Source organism: Oncorhynchus tshawytscha, linkage group LG08 (genome assembly GCF_018296145.1).
Source record: "Oncorhynchus tshawytscha isolate Ot180627B linkage group LG08, Otsh_v2.0, whole genome shotgun sequence".
Lineage (NCBI taxonomy): Eukaryota > Metazoa > Chordata > Actinopteri > Salmoniformes > Salmonidae > Oncorhynchus > Oncorhynchus tshawytscha.
Window position 1 is genome coordinate 8,570,318 of NC_056436.1, and position 15,973 is coordinate 8,586,290.

Genomic DNA, 15,973 nt, shown 5'->3' on the forward strand with positions numbered 1-15,973 from the left:
GAGAGAGAGAGAGAAAGAAAGAAAGAATTAGAGAGAGCATACTTAAATTCCCACAGGACACCGGATAAGACAGGAGAAGTACTCCAGATATAACAGACTGACCCTAGCCCCCGACACACAAACTACTACAGCATAAATTCTGGAGGCTGAGACAGGAGGGGATTGAGATCCGGGCTCTTCGCTGGCCAAGGCAGAACACTGACATTCCTGTCTTGCAGGAAATCACGCACAGAACGAGCAGTATGGCTGGTGGCATTGTCATGCTGTAGGGTCATGTCAGGATGAGCCTGCAGGAAGGATAACACATGAGGCAGGAGGATGTCTTCCCTGTAATGCACAGTGTTGCCTGCAATGACAACAAGCTTAGTCCAATGATGCTGTGACACACCGCCCCAGACCATGACTGACCCTCCACCTCCAAATCGATCCCGCTCCAGAGTACAGGCCTCGGTGTAACGCTCATTCCTTCGATGATAAATGCGAATCCGACCATCACCCCTGGTGAGACAAAACCGCGACTCGTCAGTGAAGAGCACTTTTTGCCAGTCCTGTCTGGTCCAGCGATGGTGGGTTTGTGCCATAGTCGACGTTGTTGCCGGAGATGTCTGGTGAGGACCTGCCTTACAACAGGCCTACAAGCCCTCAATCCAGCCTCTCTCAGCCTATTGCGGACAGTCTGAGCACTGATGGAGGGATTGTGCGTTCCTGTTGTAACTGGGGAAGATGATGTTGCCATCCTGTACCTGTCCCGCGGTGTTATTTTGGGATGTACCGATCCTATGCAGGTGTTGTTACATGTGGTCTGCCACTGCAAGGATGATCAGCTGACCGTCATGTCTCCCTGTAGCTCTGTCTTAGCCGTCTCACAGTACAGACATTGCAATTTATTGCCCTGGCCACGTCTGCAGTCCTCATGCCTCCTTGCAGCATGCCTGAGGCACGTTCACGCAGATGAGCAGGGAACCTTGGCATTTTCTTTTGTTTTTTTTCAGAGTCAGTAGAAAGGCCTCTTTAGTGTCCTAAGTTTTAATAACTGTGACCTTAATTGCCTACCATCTGTAAGCTGTTAGTGTCTTAACGACGGTTCCACAGGTGCATGTTCATTAATTGCTTATGGGTCTTTGAACAAGCATGGGAAACAATGTTTATTAAACCCTTTACAATGAAGATCTGTGAAGTTATTTGGATTTTAACAAATGATCTTTGAAATACAGGATCCTGAAAAAGGGATGTTTCTTTTTTTGCTGAGTTTCTAACTCTGTAACTATAGCTACAGTTGAAGTTGGACGTTTACAGACATCTTAGCCAAATACATTTAAACTCTGTTTTTCACAATTCCTGACATTTAATCCTAGTAAAAATTCCATGTCTTAGGTCAGTTATGATCACCACTTTATTTTAAGAATGTGAAATGTCAGAATAATAGTATAGAGAATGATTTATTTCAGCTTTTATTTCTTTCATCACATTCCCAGTGGGTCAGAAGTTTACATGCACTCACTTAGTATTTGGTAGCAATTGCCTTTAAATTGTTTAACTTGGGTCAAATGTTACGGGTAGCCTTCCACAAGCTTCCCACAAGAAGCTGGGTAAATTTTGGCCCATTCCTCCTGACAGAGCTGGTGTAACTGAGTCAGGTTTATAGGCCTTCTTGCTCGCACACGTTTTTCAGTTCTGCCCACAAATGTTCTATTGGATTGAGGTCAGGGCTTTGTGATGGCCACTCCAATACCTTGACTTTGTTGTCCTTAAGCTATTTTGCCACAACTTTGGAAGTGTGCTTGGGGTCATTGTCCATTTGGAAGACCCCGCGACCAAGCTTTAACTTCCTGACTGATGCCTTGAGATGTTGCTTCAATATATCCACATAATTTTCCCGCCTCATGATGCCATCTATTTTGTGAAGTGCACCAGTCCCTCCTGCAGCAAAGCACCCCCACAACATGATACTGCCACCCCTGTGCTTCACAGTTGGGATGGTGTTCTTTGGCTTGCAAGCCTCCCCCTTTTTCCTCCAAACATAAGGATGGTCATTATGCCCAAACAGTTCTATTTTTGTCTCATCAGACCAGAGGACATTTCTCCAAAAAGTTTGATCTTTGTCCCCATGTGAAGTTGCAAACCGTAGTCTGGCTTTTTTATGGCGGTTAAGGAGCAGTGGCTTCTTCCTAGCTGAGCGGCCTTTCAGGTTATGTCGATGTAACACTCGTTTTACTGTGGATATAGATACGTTTGTACCAGTTTCCTCCAGCATCATCACAAGGTCCTTTGTTGTTCTGGGATTGATTTGCACTTTTCGCACCAAAGTACGTTCATCTCTAGGAGAGAGAACGCGTCTCCTTCCTGAGCAGTATGATGGCTATGTGGTCCCATGGTGTTTATACTTGGGTACTATTATTTTTAATGATGTCAATTAGCCTATCAGAAGCTTCTAAAGCCATGACATCACTTTCTGGAATTTTCTGAGCTGTTTAAAGGCACACTCAACTTAGTGAATGTAAACTTCTGAACCACTGGAATTGTGATACAGTGAATTATAAGTGAAATAATCTTTCTGTAAACAATTGTTGGGAAAATGACTTGTGTCATGCACAAAGTAGATGTCCTAACCGACTTGCCAAAAACTATAGTTTGTTAACAAGACATTTGTGGAGTGGTTGAAAAACGTGTTTTAATGTCTCCAACCTGGGTGTATGTAAACTTCCGACTTCAACTGTATCTTTAATAAAGACAGATCCACTCATAGCATATTGGTTAATTAAAAATAACAACAAAAAAATGCAACCGAATGGATTTTCATCCCTTGAACCTTGCCTCTGCAGATTGTCCACATGGGTTGGGTGTGTGGAAACCCGCATCCTGATGATGCTGCTCCATCCAGTACCTTCAAGTTCCTGGCATTGAGAGGCCCTTGGCTCTACATCTTCAGGAGTCCTCCTGTATGAACCTCTCATTGATATCCTCTTCATCCATTAACTGTTCAGGAGTCCTCCTGTATGAACCTCTCATTGATGTCCTCTTCATCCATTAACTGTTCAGGAGTCCTCCTGTATGAACCTCTCATTGATATCCTCTTCATCCATTAACTGTTCAGGAGTCCTCCTGTATGAACCTCTCATTGATGTCCTCTTCATCCATTAACTGTTCAGGAGTCCTCCTGTATGAACCTCTCATTGATGTCCTCTTCATCCATTAACTGTTCAGGAGTCCTCCTGTATGAACCTCTCATTGATGTCCTCTTCATCCATTAACTGTTCAGGAGTCCTCCTGTATGAACCTCTCATTGATGTCCTCTTCATCCATTAACTGTTCAGGAGTCCTCCTGTATGAACCTCTCATTGATATCCTCTTCATCCATTAACTGTTCAGGAGTCCTCCTGTATGAACCTCTCATTGATGTCCTCTTCATCCATTAACTGTTCAGGAGTCCTCCTGTATGAACCTCTCATTGATATCCTCTTCATCCATTAACTGTTCAGGAGTCCTCCTGTATGAACCTCTCATTGATGTCCTCTTCATCCATTAACTGTTCAGGAGTCCTCCTGTATGAACCTCTCATTGATGTCCTCTTCATTCATTAACTGTTCAGGAGTCCAAGGATTTACACGTTTAGATTTTATTCCACCATGATATTCCATTAAATGTTCCTTTAGCCAGGAGCATGTTGGTGGGCTACGCTCAGTGTGTAGCTACAGTTCAGGTTATTCTGGATCTTTTCATTCCTGCTTTTTACAATTACATCGTCTATTTCTGAAATGAGTTTTGACCCCGAACCACCGACAAAACAAATCATGGGTATTGAAACCATGTAATTGTCTTCCCATGGTTAGGTTATTTGATTGGGTAAGATGGGTTAATGTAGAGCTACCAAATGATGTTTGTCAAGTACACTATGTGTTGGTTCATTTACTGTGGTTCAAAGTGTCTTAAATCCTGTCTGTAAGACATTACATTGATGAGAAGATGAAGGCTTATAATATACTCTCACTTTTGTCCCCCCACCCCCCCATCTCAGGTTAGTGCAACTGACTGGGGACAAGCTGAAACCTTGTATATCCTTTATGAGGTTCTGTTCAAGGTTCACAAGGTACTTTCAAAATTCACATGCAGAATAAGATACTAGGATCGACTGTCACCGGAATTTGAATTATGTGCATGTTACTCTAAATTTTGCGTGGATCATGTATTGATGTAGATCTGCATCAACATAACAGTTACTCATATAGAAGCCTGTTCGTATCAAGTTGAAATATGGTTCCCAGTGAATAGAACTGATGATTATGACTATGTTGGATGTGGTGTTGTAGCTGTGGATGGCAGAGGACTGTTGGATCCAGGCCAAGTTCTACCTTGGCCTCCAGCAGGATGAGGAGCTGCAGGACGGAGAGCCTTTCTGTTTCAGTATCCTGGTCGGCCACGGCCAGAGTCACACCTTCAGTGTGGAGATGACTTCTGACCTCGCCGTGTGGGAGAAGTCCTTCCAAAGAGCCGTCTTCATGGAGGTGCAGAGAGTCGGGGTAAGTGGAGAACAGCAAAGTGGTTTGTTTGGAAATTATGTGATGCTTGGGGGTTCTTAGAAGTAGTGCTGAGATATGACTGACATTTTGCTAATTTTGAACTGGGCCACATTCCCCAGAGAGCCTTCAAAGTGTTATCACACATTGAAAAATGTTAACTGCAGCCGAAATACAGTGCCAACCCAGTGGGAACACCACATCATTCCAGAGTGGATTACTGGGGAATAATAGGTTGAGTTGTTGATCAATGAGAAATAATTCAAGTTAAAGAACAGGACTAAATCAACTCAAACTTTAAATGAACTTTCACAGAAAGTTTGAGTTGATTTGGTCCTGTTCTTTATCTTCAATTGTTGGTTGAGGTGGAGATGTGAATCCAGCATATCAATTATTAATTTAAATGATATGTGAGTGATATGGTATGTGAGTGATATGGTGTTGTGAGTGATATGGTGTTGTGAGTGATATGGTATGTGAGTGATATGGTATGTGAGTGATATGCTATGTGAGTGATATGCTATGTGAGTGATATGTTATGGTATTGGTATGTGGTATGGTCACATTTCTTTTGCTCTCTGTTAAACCTACCTTGTGGAATGACTTTGACAGGAAGAGTGAATCTATTTTTCCGGTGTAGATTGCTCAACAATCATTCTCACGATAGCACATTGGTAAGAGCCAGGGACAAGTATCATAGCTGAGCAGGGCTTGATTAAGATCCTGAATGGAAGACCAAAGGGCATCTGTAGAAACATAAATTGTCCAGTAGGAGGTGCTTCCCAGTCTATTGTTTTATTCTTCTGATCGTGGAAATACTGTAATGTTGAAGACAAGACATTGTTTTAAAGGCTTTAATTAAAGGTTTTAATTCAACAGATTTTATACAAAGTTTTTATACAAAGTTTGTCTATGTTGAAATTTGGTTACCAATGATGACATTATCCCGTGGTTGAAATTTCACCCTAAAAAAAACAGTTTACTTTTTTTTTTTTTTTTAAATCCAATGTATTTTCCATGTAGATTCCATGTCATAATATGTTGACAAATTACGTTGAAACAACGTTGATTCAACCAGTTTGTGCCTTGTGGGAAAACATTAAATTCAGCAATGCATTCATTTTTATAATCTCTTCATTTTAGTGGATATTCAAGAGAAGTACTCAGAGTTCACGTGACAAAGCTTTGCAAAATACAAAAATGTATGTCATTATGAGGAAGAACATACTTAATGCATTTTTTTTTTTTGGGGGGGGATACAACTGTTAGGCTATGTGATTGTTTTTTATGGAAACTTTCATTTGTCCAAGTAGGTGACATTTCCAAGATACAAAGTGGATTTTAATTACTGATCCAGGGCTGCTTTTAATTTCTCCGACGAGGAAATCAATTGCACAGAGAATTAGAAGACGGCAGTTTCTTTTCACGGTTTGTTCTTTTTTAAAACATTAGTGTTAGTTTAATAAAATGTAGCTTAAAGGGATCTAAAGAATTAGTCCTCACCTCATTGAACCATTAAATTGCCTGTTACAGTAAGGTCTGCAACAATATGGTGATGAGCTCTGGTACGGTGAGGTCTGCAACAATATGGTGATGAGCTCTGGTACCGTAAGGTCTGCAACAATATGGTGATGAGCTCTGGTACGGTAAGGTCTGCAACAATATGGTGATGAGCTCTGGTACCGTAAGGTCTGCAACAATATGGTGATGAGCTCTGGTACCGTAAGGTCTGCAACAATATGGTGATGAGCTCTGGTACGGTAAGGTCTGCAACAATATGGTGATGAGCTCTGTTACAGTAAGGTCTGCAACAATATGGTGATGAGCTCTGTTACAGTAAGGTCTGCAACAATATGGTGATGAGCTCTGGTACGGTAAGGTCTGCAACAATATGGTGATGAGCTCTGGTACCGTAAGGTCTGCAACAATATGGTGATGAGCTCTGGTACCGTAAAGTCTGCAACAATATGGTGATGAGCTCTGGTACGGTAAGGTCTGCAACAATATGGTGATGAGCTCTGGTACCGTAAGGTCTGCAACAATATGGTGATGAGCTCTGGTACGGTAAGGTCTGCAACAATATGGTGATGAGCTCTGTTACAGTAAGGTCTGCAACAATATGGTGATGAGCTCTGTTACCGTAAGGTCTGCAACAATATGGTGATGAGCTCTGGTACCGTAAGGTCTGCAACAATATGGTGATGAGCTCTGGTACCGTAAGGTCTGCAACAATATGGTGATGAGCTCTGTTACAGTAAGGTCTGCAACAATATGGTGATGAGCTCTGGTACGGTAAAGTCTGCAACAATATGGTGATGAGCTCTGTTACGGTAAGGTCTGCAACAATATGGTGATGAGCTCTGTTACGGTAAGGTCTGCAACAATATGGTGATGAGCTCTGGTACGGTAAGGTCTGCAACAATATGGTGATGAGCTCTGTTACGGTAAGGTCTGCAACAATATGGTGATGAGCTCTGGTACGGTAAGGTCTGCAACAATATGGTGATGAGCTCTGTTACAGTAAGGTCTGCAACAATATGGTGATGAGCTCTGGTACCGTAAGGTCTGCAACAATATGGTGATGAGCTCTGTTACAGTAAGGTCTGCAACATGATGGTGATGAGCTCTGGTACGGTAAGGTCTGCAACAATATGGTGATGAGCTCTGTTACCGTAAGGTCTGCAACAATATGGTGATGAGCTCTGTTACGGTAAGGTCTGCAACAATATGGTGATGAGCTCTGTTACAGTAAGGTCTGCAACAATATGGTGATGAGCTCTGTTACAGTAAGGTCTGCAACAATATGGTCTTCCTTTCAGAGTTTAATGTATTGTTATTTAATCTTTCATATAATCTTTACCTGTATATGTAAAAGATGTGCGAAAGGTTAGACTGCATTAAATTAAAGTGTTATCACACATTGAAAAATGTTAACTGCAGCCGAAATACAGTGCCAACCCAGTGGGAACACCACATCATTCCAGAGTGGATTACTGGGGAATAATAGGTTGAGTTGTTGATCAATGAGAAATAATTCAAGTTAAAGAACAGGACTAAATCAACTCAAACTTTAAATGAACTTTCACAGAAAGTTTGAGTTGATTTGGTCCTGTTCTTTATCTTCAATTGTTGGTTGAGGTGGAGATGTGAATCCAGCATATCAATTATTAATTTAAATGATATGTGAGTGATATGGTATGTGAGTGATATGGTGTTGTGAGTGATATGGTGTTGTGAGTGATATGGTATGTGAGTGATATGCTATGTGAGTGATATGCTATGTGAGTGATATGTTATGGTATTGGTATGTGGTATGGTCACATTTCTTTTGCTCTCTGTTAAACCTACCTTGTGGAATGACTTTGACAGGAAGAGTGAATCTATTTTTCCGGTGTAGATTGCTCAACAATCATTCTCACGATAGCACATTGGTAAGAGCCAGGGACAAGTATCATAGCTGAGCAGGGCTTGATTAAGATCCTGAATGGAAGACCAAAGGGCATCTGTAGAAACATAAATTGTCCAGTAGGAGGTGCTTCCCAGTCTATTGTTTTATTCTTCTGATCGTGGAAATACTGTAATGTTGAAGACAAGACATTGTTTTAAAGGCTTTAATTAAAGGTTTTAATTCAACAGATTTTATACAAAGTTTTTATACAAAGTTTGTCTATGTTGAAATTTGGTTACCAATGATGACATTATCCCGTGGTTGAAATTTCACCCTAAAAAAAAAGTTTACTTTTTTTTTTTTTTTTTTTTAAATCCAATGTATTTTCCATGTAGATTCCATGTCATAATATGTTGACAAAGCACGTTGAAACAACGTTGATTCAACCAGTTTGTGCCTTGTGGGAAAACATTAAATTCAGCAATGCATTCATTTTTATAATCTCTTCATTTTAGTGGACTATTCAAGAGAAGTACTCAGAGTTCACGTGACAAAGCTTTGCAAAATACAAAAATGTATGTCATTATGAGGAAGAACATACTTAATGCATTTTTTTTTTTTTTGGGGGGGATACAACTGTTAGGCTATGTGATTGTTTTTATGGAAACTTTCATTTGTCCAAGTAGGTGACATTTCCAAGATACAAAGTGGATTTTAATTACTGATCCAGGGCTGCTTTTAATTTCTCCGACGAGGAAATCAATTGCACAGAGAATTAGAAGACGGCAGTTTCTTTTCACGGTTTGTTCTTTTTTAAAACATTAGTGTTAGTTTAATAAAATGTAGCTTAAAGGGATCTAAAGAATTAGTCCTCACCTCATTGAACCATTAAATTGCCTGTTACAGTAAGGTCTGCAACAATATGGTGATGAGCTCTGGTACGGTGAGGTCTGCAACAATATGGTGATGAGCTCTGGTACGGTAAGGTCTGCAACAATATGGTGATGAGCTCTGGTACAGTAAGGTCTGCAACAATATGGTGATGAGCTCTGGTACCGTAAGGTCTGCAACAATATGGTGATGAGCTCTGGTACCGTAAGGTCTGCAACAATATGGTGATGAGCTCTGGTACGGTAAGGTCTGCAACAATATGGTGATGAGCTCTGTTACAGTAAGGTCTGCAACAATATGGTGATGAGCTCTGTTACAGTAAGGTCTGCAACAATATGGTGATGAGCTCTGGTACGGTAAGGTCTGCAACAATATGGTGATGAGCTCTGGTACCGTAAGGTCTGCAACAATATGGTGATGAGCTCTGGTACCGTAAAGTCTGCAACAATATGGTGATGAGCTCTTCGGTAAGGTCTGCAACAATATGGTGATGAGCTCTGGTACCGTAAGGTCTGCAACAATATGGTGATGAGCTCTGGTACGGTAAGGTCTGCAACAATATGGTGATGAGCTCTGTTACAGTAAGGTCTGCAACAATATGGTGATGAGCTCTGTTACCGTAAGGTCTGCAACAATATGGTGATGAGCTCTGGTACCGTAAGGTCTGCAACAATATGGTGATGAGCTCTGGTACCGTAAGGTCTGCAACAATATGGTGATGAGCTCTGTTACAGTAAGGTCTGCAACAATATGGTGATGAGCTCTGGTACGGTAAAGTCTGCAACAATATGGTGATGAGCTCTGTTACGGTAAGGTCTGCAACAATATGGTGATGAGCTCTGTTACGGTAAGGTCTGCAACAATATGGTGATGAGCTCTGGTACGGTAAGGTCTGCAACAATATGGTGATGAGCTCTGTTACGGTAAGGTCTGCAACATCAACTGGAATATGGTGATGAGCTCTGGTACGGTAAGGTCTGCAACAATATGGTGATGAGCTCTGTTACAGTAAGGTCTGCAACAATATGGTGATGAGCTCTGGTACCGTAAGGTCTGCAACAATATGGTGATGAGCTCTGTTACAGTAAGGTCTGCAACATGATGGTGATGAGCTCTGAATACGGTAAGGTCTGCAACAATATGGTGATGAGCTCTGTTACCGTAAGGTCTGCAACAATATGGTGATGAGCTCTGTTACGGTAAGGTCTGCAACAATATGGTGATGAGCTCTGTTACAGTAAGGTCTGCAACAATATGGTGATGAGCTCTGTTACAGTAAGGTCTGCAACAATATGGTCTTCCTTTCAGAGTTTAATGTATTGTTATTTAATCTTTCATATAATCTTTACCTGTATATGTAAAAGATGTGCGAAAGGTTAGACTGCATTAAATTACTTAGATACTCATCATTACAGCCAACAGGTACAGTCTCTTACACCTAGACTGACTCACCTCAGCTAATGATAGGAATAACCTACTCAATCTACACAGTGGGCCTGCTACTGTCAACCGTGTGTATAGAGGTGTTATTGATTGTTTCAAGACAAAAGTACCAATAGGGTCATTTCTGATACTCACGTAGAGCATTTTAAAGGAATGTACAGGGCTTCAAAACACCTGAAGTGTCTTTATGAGTGTTCCAGGACACTTCATAACACCTGACTTAGCACTGTCTGTTCAACTGGACACTCGTCGAAACCTTTACAGATACTTTTTCACAATTAGATTAGATGTTTTTCCCCACAATAACTATGCTCCCTTTTTTAAACTCATTTATTTTCATGGTCATTGATTTGAACCAAGAGTTTAAAAAAAAATACAAATAAAAAGTATGCTAGATGTCAAGTCGGGACCTCATGGAATGGCCGGCAGGGTTCTGTATAATCCTCCTCTTCAAAAGCAGCCAACCAAAGGCAAAAGGCTAAGTAAAAAGCACAGTTAAGCCTGAGGGCTATGATGCTCAGGAACCCCTTTAACTACAGACATGTATAAATAACACAAAGAAAAGAACCTGTCAGAAGAGATGTAAATCACTGCAGTGCTGAAATACATTTCAAGGGCAAAGTGTGAACCGACAAAATTCCACAATTTGGTACTGCATCAACTGTCCTCACCAACCCATGTCAGTTATACTGTTAAGGCCATCCGACTGTTAAATACTGTTAAATAGCCATCACTAGCACATCAGAGGCTGCTGCCCTATATATATATATATATATATATATATAGACTTGAAATCACAGACCACATTAATAATGGAACACTAGTCACTTTAATAATGTTTACAGTATATACTGTATTCTATACTATTTAGTATCTTAGTCTAACCCGCTCTGACATTGTTAGATATTACTGTTAGATATTACTGTTAGATATTACTGTTAGATATTGCTGTTAGATATTACTGTTAGATATTACTGTTAGATATTACTGTTAGATATTACTGCTAGATATTACTGTTAGATATTACTGTTAGATATTACTGTTAGATATTACTGTTAGATATTACTGTTAGATATTGCTGTTAGATATTACTGTTAGATATTACTGTTAGATATTACTGTTAGATATTGCTGTTAGATATTGCTGTTAGATATTGCTGTTAGATATTACTGTTAGATATTACTGTTAGATATTACTGTTAGATATTACTGTTAGATATTACTGTTAGATATTGCTGTTAGATATTGCTGTTAGATATTGCTGTTAGATATTACTGTTAGATATTACTGTTAGATATTACTGTTAGATATTACTGTTAGATATTACTGTTAGATATTGCTGTTAGATATTGCTGTTAGATATTACTGTTAGATATTGCTGTTAGATATTACTGTTAGATATTACTGCTAGATATTACTGTTAGATATTACTGTTAGATATTACTGTTAGATATTACTGTTAGATATTACTGTTAGATATTACTGTTAGATATTACTGTTAGATATTGCTGTTAGATATTACTGTTAGATATTGCTGTTAGATATTACTGTTAGATATTACTGTTAGATATTACTGTTAGATATTACTGTTAGATATTACTGTTAGATATTACTGTTAGATATTACTGTTAGATATTACTGTTAGATATTACTGTTAGATATTACTGTTAGATATTACTGTTAGATATTACTGTTAGATATTACTGTTAGATATTACTGTTAGATATTACTGTTAGATATTACTGTTAGATATTACTGCACTGTTGGCGCTAGAAACACAAGCATTTCGCTACACCCGCAATAACATCTGCTAAACACATGTATGTGACAAATACCATTTCATTTGATTTTGATATTAAACTAGCAAATGTAATTACACAGCTTTAAATGGTTTACCAGACGCAGGTTCCTAAAACTCATTGGCTGTTGAGAAAATAAGTCATCAATCTGAGAATCTTTGAAGGCAAATATTTCCCTTTTATGTTCCATAGAGTGCGTGTGCGGTCATGGATAGTTTAGGATCATGAGTCCAAGGGGCTCAATTAAGTTTCCTCTTAATTCTGAGGACATTCATTCCTTAGGCACGTTCTCAACTGTACCAGAAGAAAATGTCAACATATGAACTGCAGACTCAAACAAAATTAAGCCCAATGAAATAACAGCCTCTCTTAATCTTTCATAGACTGAACCCTTGAAAGCAGGAACAGATGGGAATGTCCTGTGTGCTCTGATGTATCCTGTACTTCAGTGGACTGGGACTTGCTGTTTATTGAAAAACGTTGTTTTTTTTAAATATAACATTAATACGACGTACAGTAGTTGGCCTTGTACACTATGAAGGACATAGTTGGCCTTGTTCACTATGAAGGACATAGTTGGCCTTGTTCACTATGAAGGACATAGTTGGCCTTGTACACTATGAAGGACATAGTTGGCATTGTAAATTACAAAGGACATGGTTGGCTTTGTACACTATGAAGGACATAGTTGGCCTTGTACACTATGAAGGACATAGTTGGCATTGTAAATTACAAAGGACATGGTTGGCTTTGTACACTATGAAGGACATAGTTGGCCTTGTACACTATGAAGGACATAGTTGGCCTTGTACACTATGAAGCACATAGTTGGCATTGTAAATTACAAAGGACATAGTTGACATTGTACACTATGAAGGACATAGGTAGCCTTGTTCACTATGAAGGACATAGTTGGCATTGTAAATTACAAAGGACATGGTTGGCTTTGTACACTATGAAGGACATAGTTGCCCTTGTTCACTATGAAGGACATAGTTGGCATTGTAAATTACAAAGGACATAGTTGGCATTGTAAATTACAAAGCACATGGTTGGCATTGTAAATTACAAAGGACATAGTTGGCCTTGTTTACTACTAAGGACATACAGTGCATTCGGAAAGTATTCAGACCCCTTGACGTTTTCCACATTTTGTTACGTTACAGCCTTGTTCTAAAATGGATTAAAGGCATTTTTCCCCTCATCAATCTACACACAATACCCCATAATGACAAAGCATTTTTTTTTGCATATTTATACAAAATGTAAAAACAGAAATATCTTATTTACCCACGTATTCAGACCCTTTGCTATGAGAATCAAATTGAGCTCAGGTGCATTCTGTTTCCATTGATTATCCTTGAGATGTTTTCACAACTTGATTGGAGTCCACCTGTGGTAAATTCAATTGATTGGACATGATTTGGAAAGGCACACACCTGTCTATAAAAGGTCTCACAGTTGACAGTGCATGTCAGAGCAAAAACCAAGCCATGAGATGGAAGGAATTGTCCTTAGAGCTCCGAGACAGGTTTGTGTCGAGGCACAGATCTGGGGAAGGGTACCAAAACATTTCTGCAGCATTGAAGGTCCCCAAGGACACAGTGGCCTCCATAATTTTTAAATGGAATAGGTTTGGAACCAACAAGACTCTTCCTAGAGCTGGCAGCCCGGCCAAACTGAGCAATCAAGGGAGAAGGGCCTTGGTCAGGGAGGTGACTAAGAACGCGATGGTCACTCTGACAGAGCTCCAGAGTTCCTCTGTGGAGATGGGAGAACCTTCCAGAAGGACAACCATCTTTGCAGCACTCCACCAATCAGGCCTTTATGGTAGAGAGGCCAGACGGAAGCCACTTCTCAATAAAAGGCTCATGACAGCCTGCTTGGAGTTTTGCCAGAAGGCACCCAATGGACGCTCAGACCATGAGAAACAAGATTCTCTGGTCTGATGAAACCAAGATTGAACTCTTTGGCCCGAATGCCAAGCATCATGTCTGGAGGAAACTAGCACCATCCCTACGGTGTAACATGGTGTTGGCAGCATCATGCTGTGGGGATGTTTTTCAGCGTCAGAGACTGTGAGACTAGTCAGGATCGAGGGAAAGATGAACATAGCAAAGTACAAAAAGATCCCTGATGAAAACCTGCACCAGAGCGCTCAGGACCTCAGTCTAGGGTGAAGGTTCAACCTTCCAACAGGACAAAGACCCGAAGCACACAGCCATGACAACACAGGAGTGGATCGTGACAACTCTCTGAATGTCCTTGAGTGGCCCAGCTAGAGCCCAGACTTGAACCCGATCTAACATCTCTGGAGAGACCTGAATATAGCTGTGCTGCAACACTCCACATTCAACCTGACAGAGCTGGAGAGGATCTGCAGAGAAGAATGGGAGAAATTCCCCAAATACAGGAATGCCAAGCTGGTAGTGTCATACCAAGGAAGACTCAAGGCTGTAATCGCTGCCAAAGGTGCTTCAACAAAGTACTTAATAAAGGGTCTGAATACTTATCTAAATGTGATTTTTTTTTTAAATGTATGTATACATTTTCAAACATTTCTAAAAACTCGATTTTGGCCTTATACACTCGGACATAGTTACCCTTGTACACTACCAAGGACAGGAGACTCAGGGACAGGAGACTATATCCTTCATAGTGTACAATGCCAACTACATCCTACATAGTTACCCTTGTACACAACGAAAAACAGTTGGCCTTGTACACTACCAAGGACATAGTTACCCTTGTACACTATGAAGGATATAGTTGGCCTTGTACACTATGACGACTCTGGGAGGAAGGGTAAACTATGTCCTTGGTAGTGTACAAGGGTAACTATGTAGGACGTAGTTGGCATTGTACACTATGAAGGATATAGTTGGCCTTGTACACTATGACGACTCTGGGAGGAATCCCTGTCCTGCCGAAGACAGATTAAATCCACTTCATGTTCAAAATGGTCAAGCATTATGGTCCATGTCTCAGCAGAACCACAAATACAAATAGAATAGAAGAAATTGTCTATGTGTATTCTCTGAGTGAGCCTAGTCTGAACATTATCCTGAGGTGTTAACAGCTGATACAGTGAGCCTAGTCTGAACATTATCCTGAGGTGTTAACAGCTGATACAGTGAGCCTAGTCTGAACATTATCCTGAGGTGTTAACAGCTGATACAGTGAGCCTAGTCTGAACATTATCCTGAGGTGTTAACAGATGATACAGTGAGCCTAGTCTGAACATTATCCTAAGGTGTTAACAGATGATACAGTGAGCCTAGTCTGAACATTATCCTGAGGTGTTAACAGCTGATACAGTGAGCTTAGTCTGAACATTATCCTGAGGTGTTAACAGATGATACAGTGAGCCTAGTCTGAACATTATCCTGAGGTGTTAACAGATGATACAGTGAGCCTAGTCTAAACATTATCCTGAGGTGTTAACAGCCGATACAGTGAGCCTAGTCTGAACATTATCCTGAGGTGTTAACAGATGATACAGTGAGCCTAGTCTGAACATTATCCTGAGGTGTTAACAGATGATACAGTGAGCCTAGTCTGAACATTATCCTGAGGTGTTAACAGCTGATACAGTGAGCTTAGTCTGAACATTATCCTGAGGTGTTAACAGATGATACAGTGAGCCTAGTCTGAACATTATCCTGAGGTGTTAACAGATGATACAGTGAGCCTAGTCTGAACATTATCCTGAGGTGTTAACAGATGATACAGTGAGCCTAGTCTGAACATTATCCTGAGGTGTTAACAGATGATACAGTGAGCCTAGTCTGAACATTATCCTGAGGTGTTAACAGATGATACAGTGAGCCTAGTCTGAACATTATCCTGAGGTGCACAGTGTGGGCAGCACAAACGGCATAATTAAAATGTGGTCTTACTCCTCTGTCACTCTGTGAAACAGCTATAATAATTAGCATT

General features: G+C 40.3%; 1 protein-coding gene across 1 annotated transcript in view; it reads left to right on the forward strand.

Moving 5' to 3' along the window:
- The window catches only part of LOC112255811 (gamma-2-syntrophin-like), an 88,115-nt gene that overhangs the window by 63,636 nt on the left and 8,506 nt on the right, over nucleotides 1–15,973 (forward strand). The window contains exons 23-25 of the mRNA XM_042326238.1: nucleotides 2,823–2,939; nucleotides 4,016–4,087; nucleotides 4,308–4,517. Coding sequence (XP_042182172.1) covers nucleotides 2,823–2,939; nucleotides 4,016–4,087; nucleotides 4,308–4,517 — 399 coding nt within the window. The remainder of the gene's footprint in view (nucleotides 1–2,822; nucleotides 2,940–4,015; nucleotides 4,088–4,307; nucleotides 4,518–15,973) is intronic.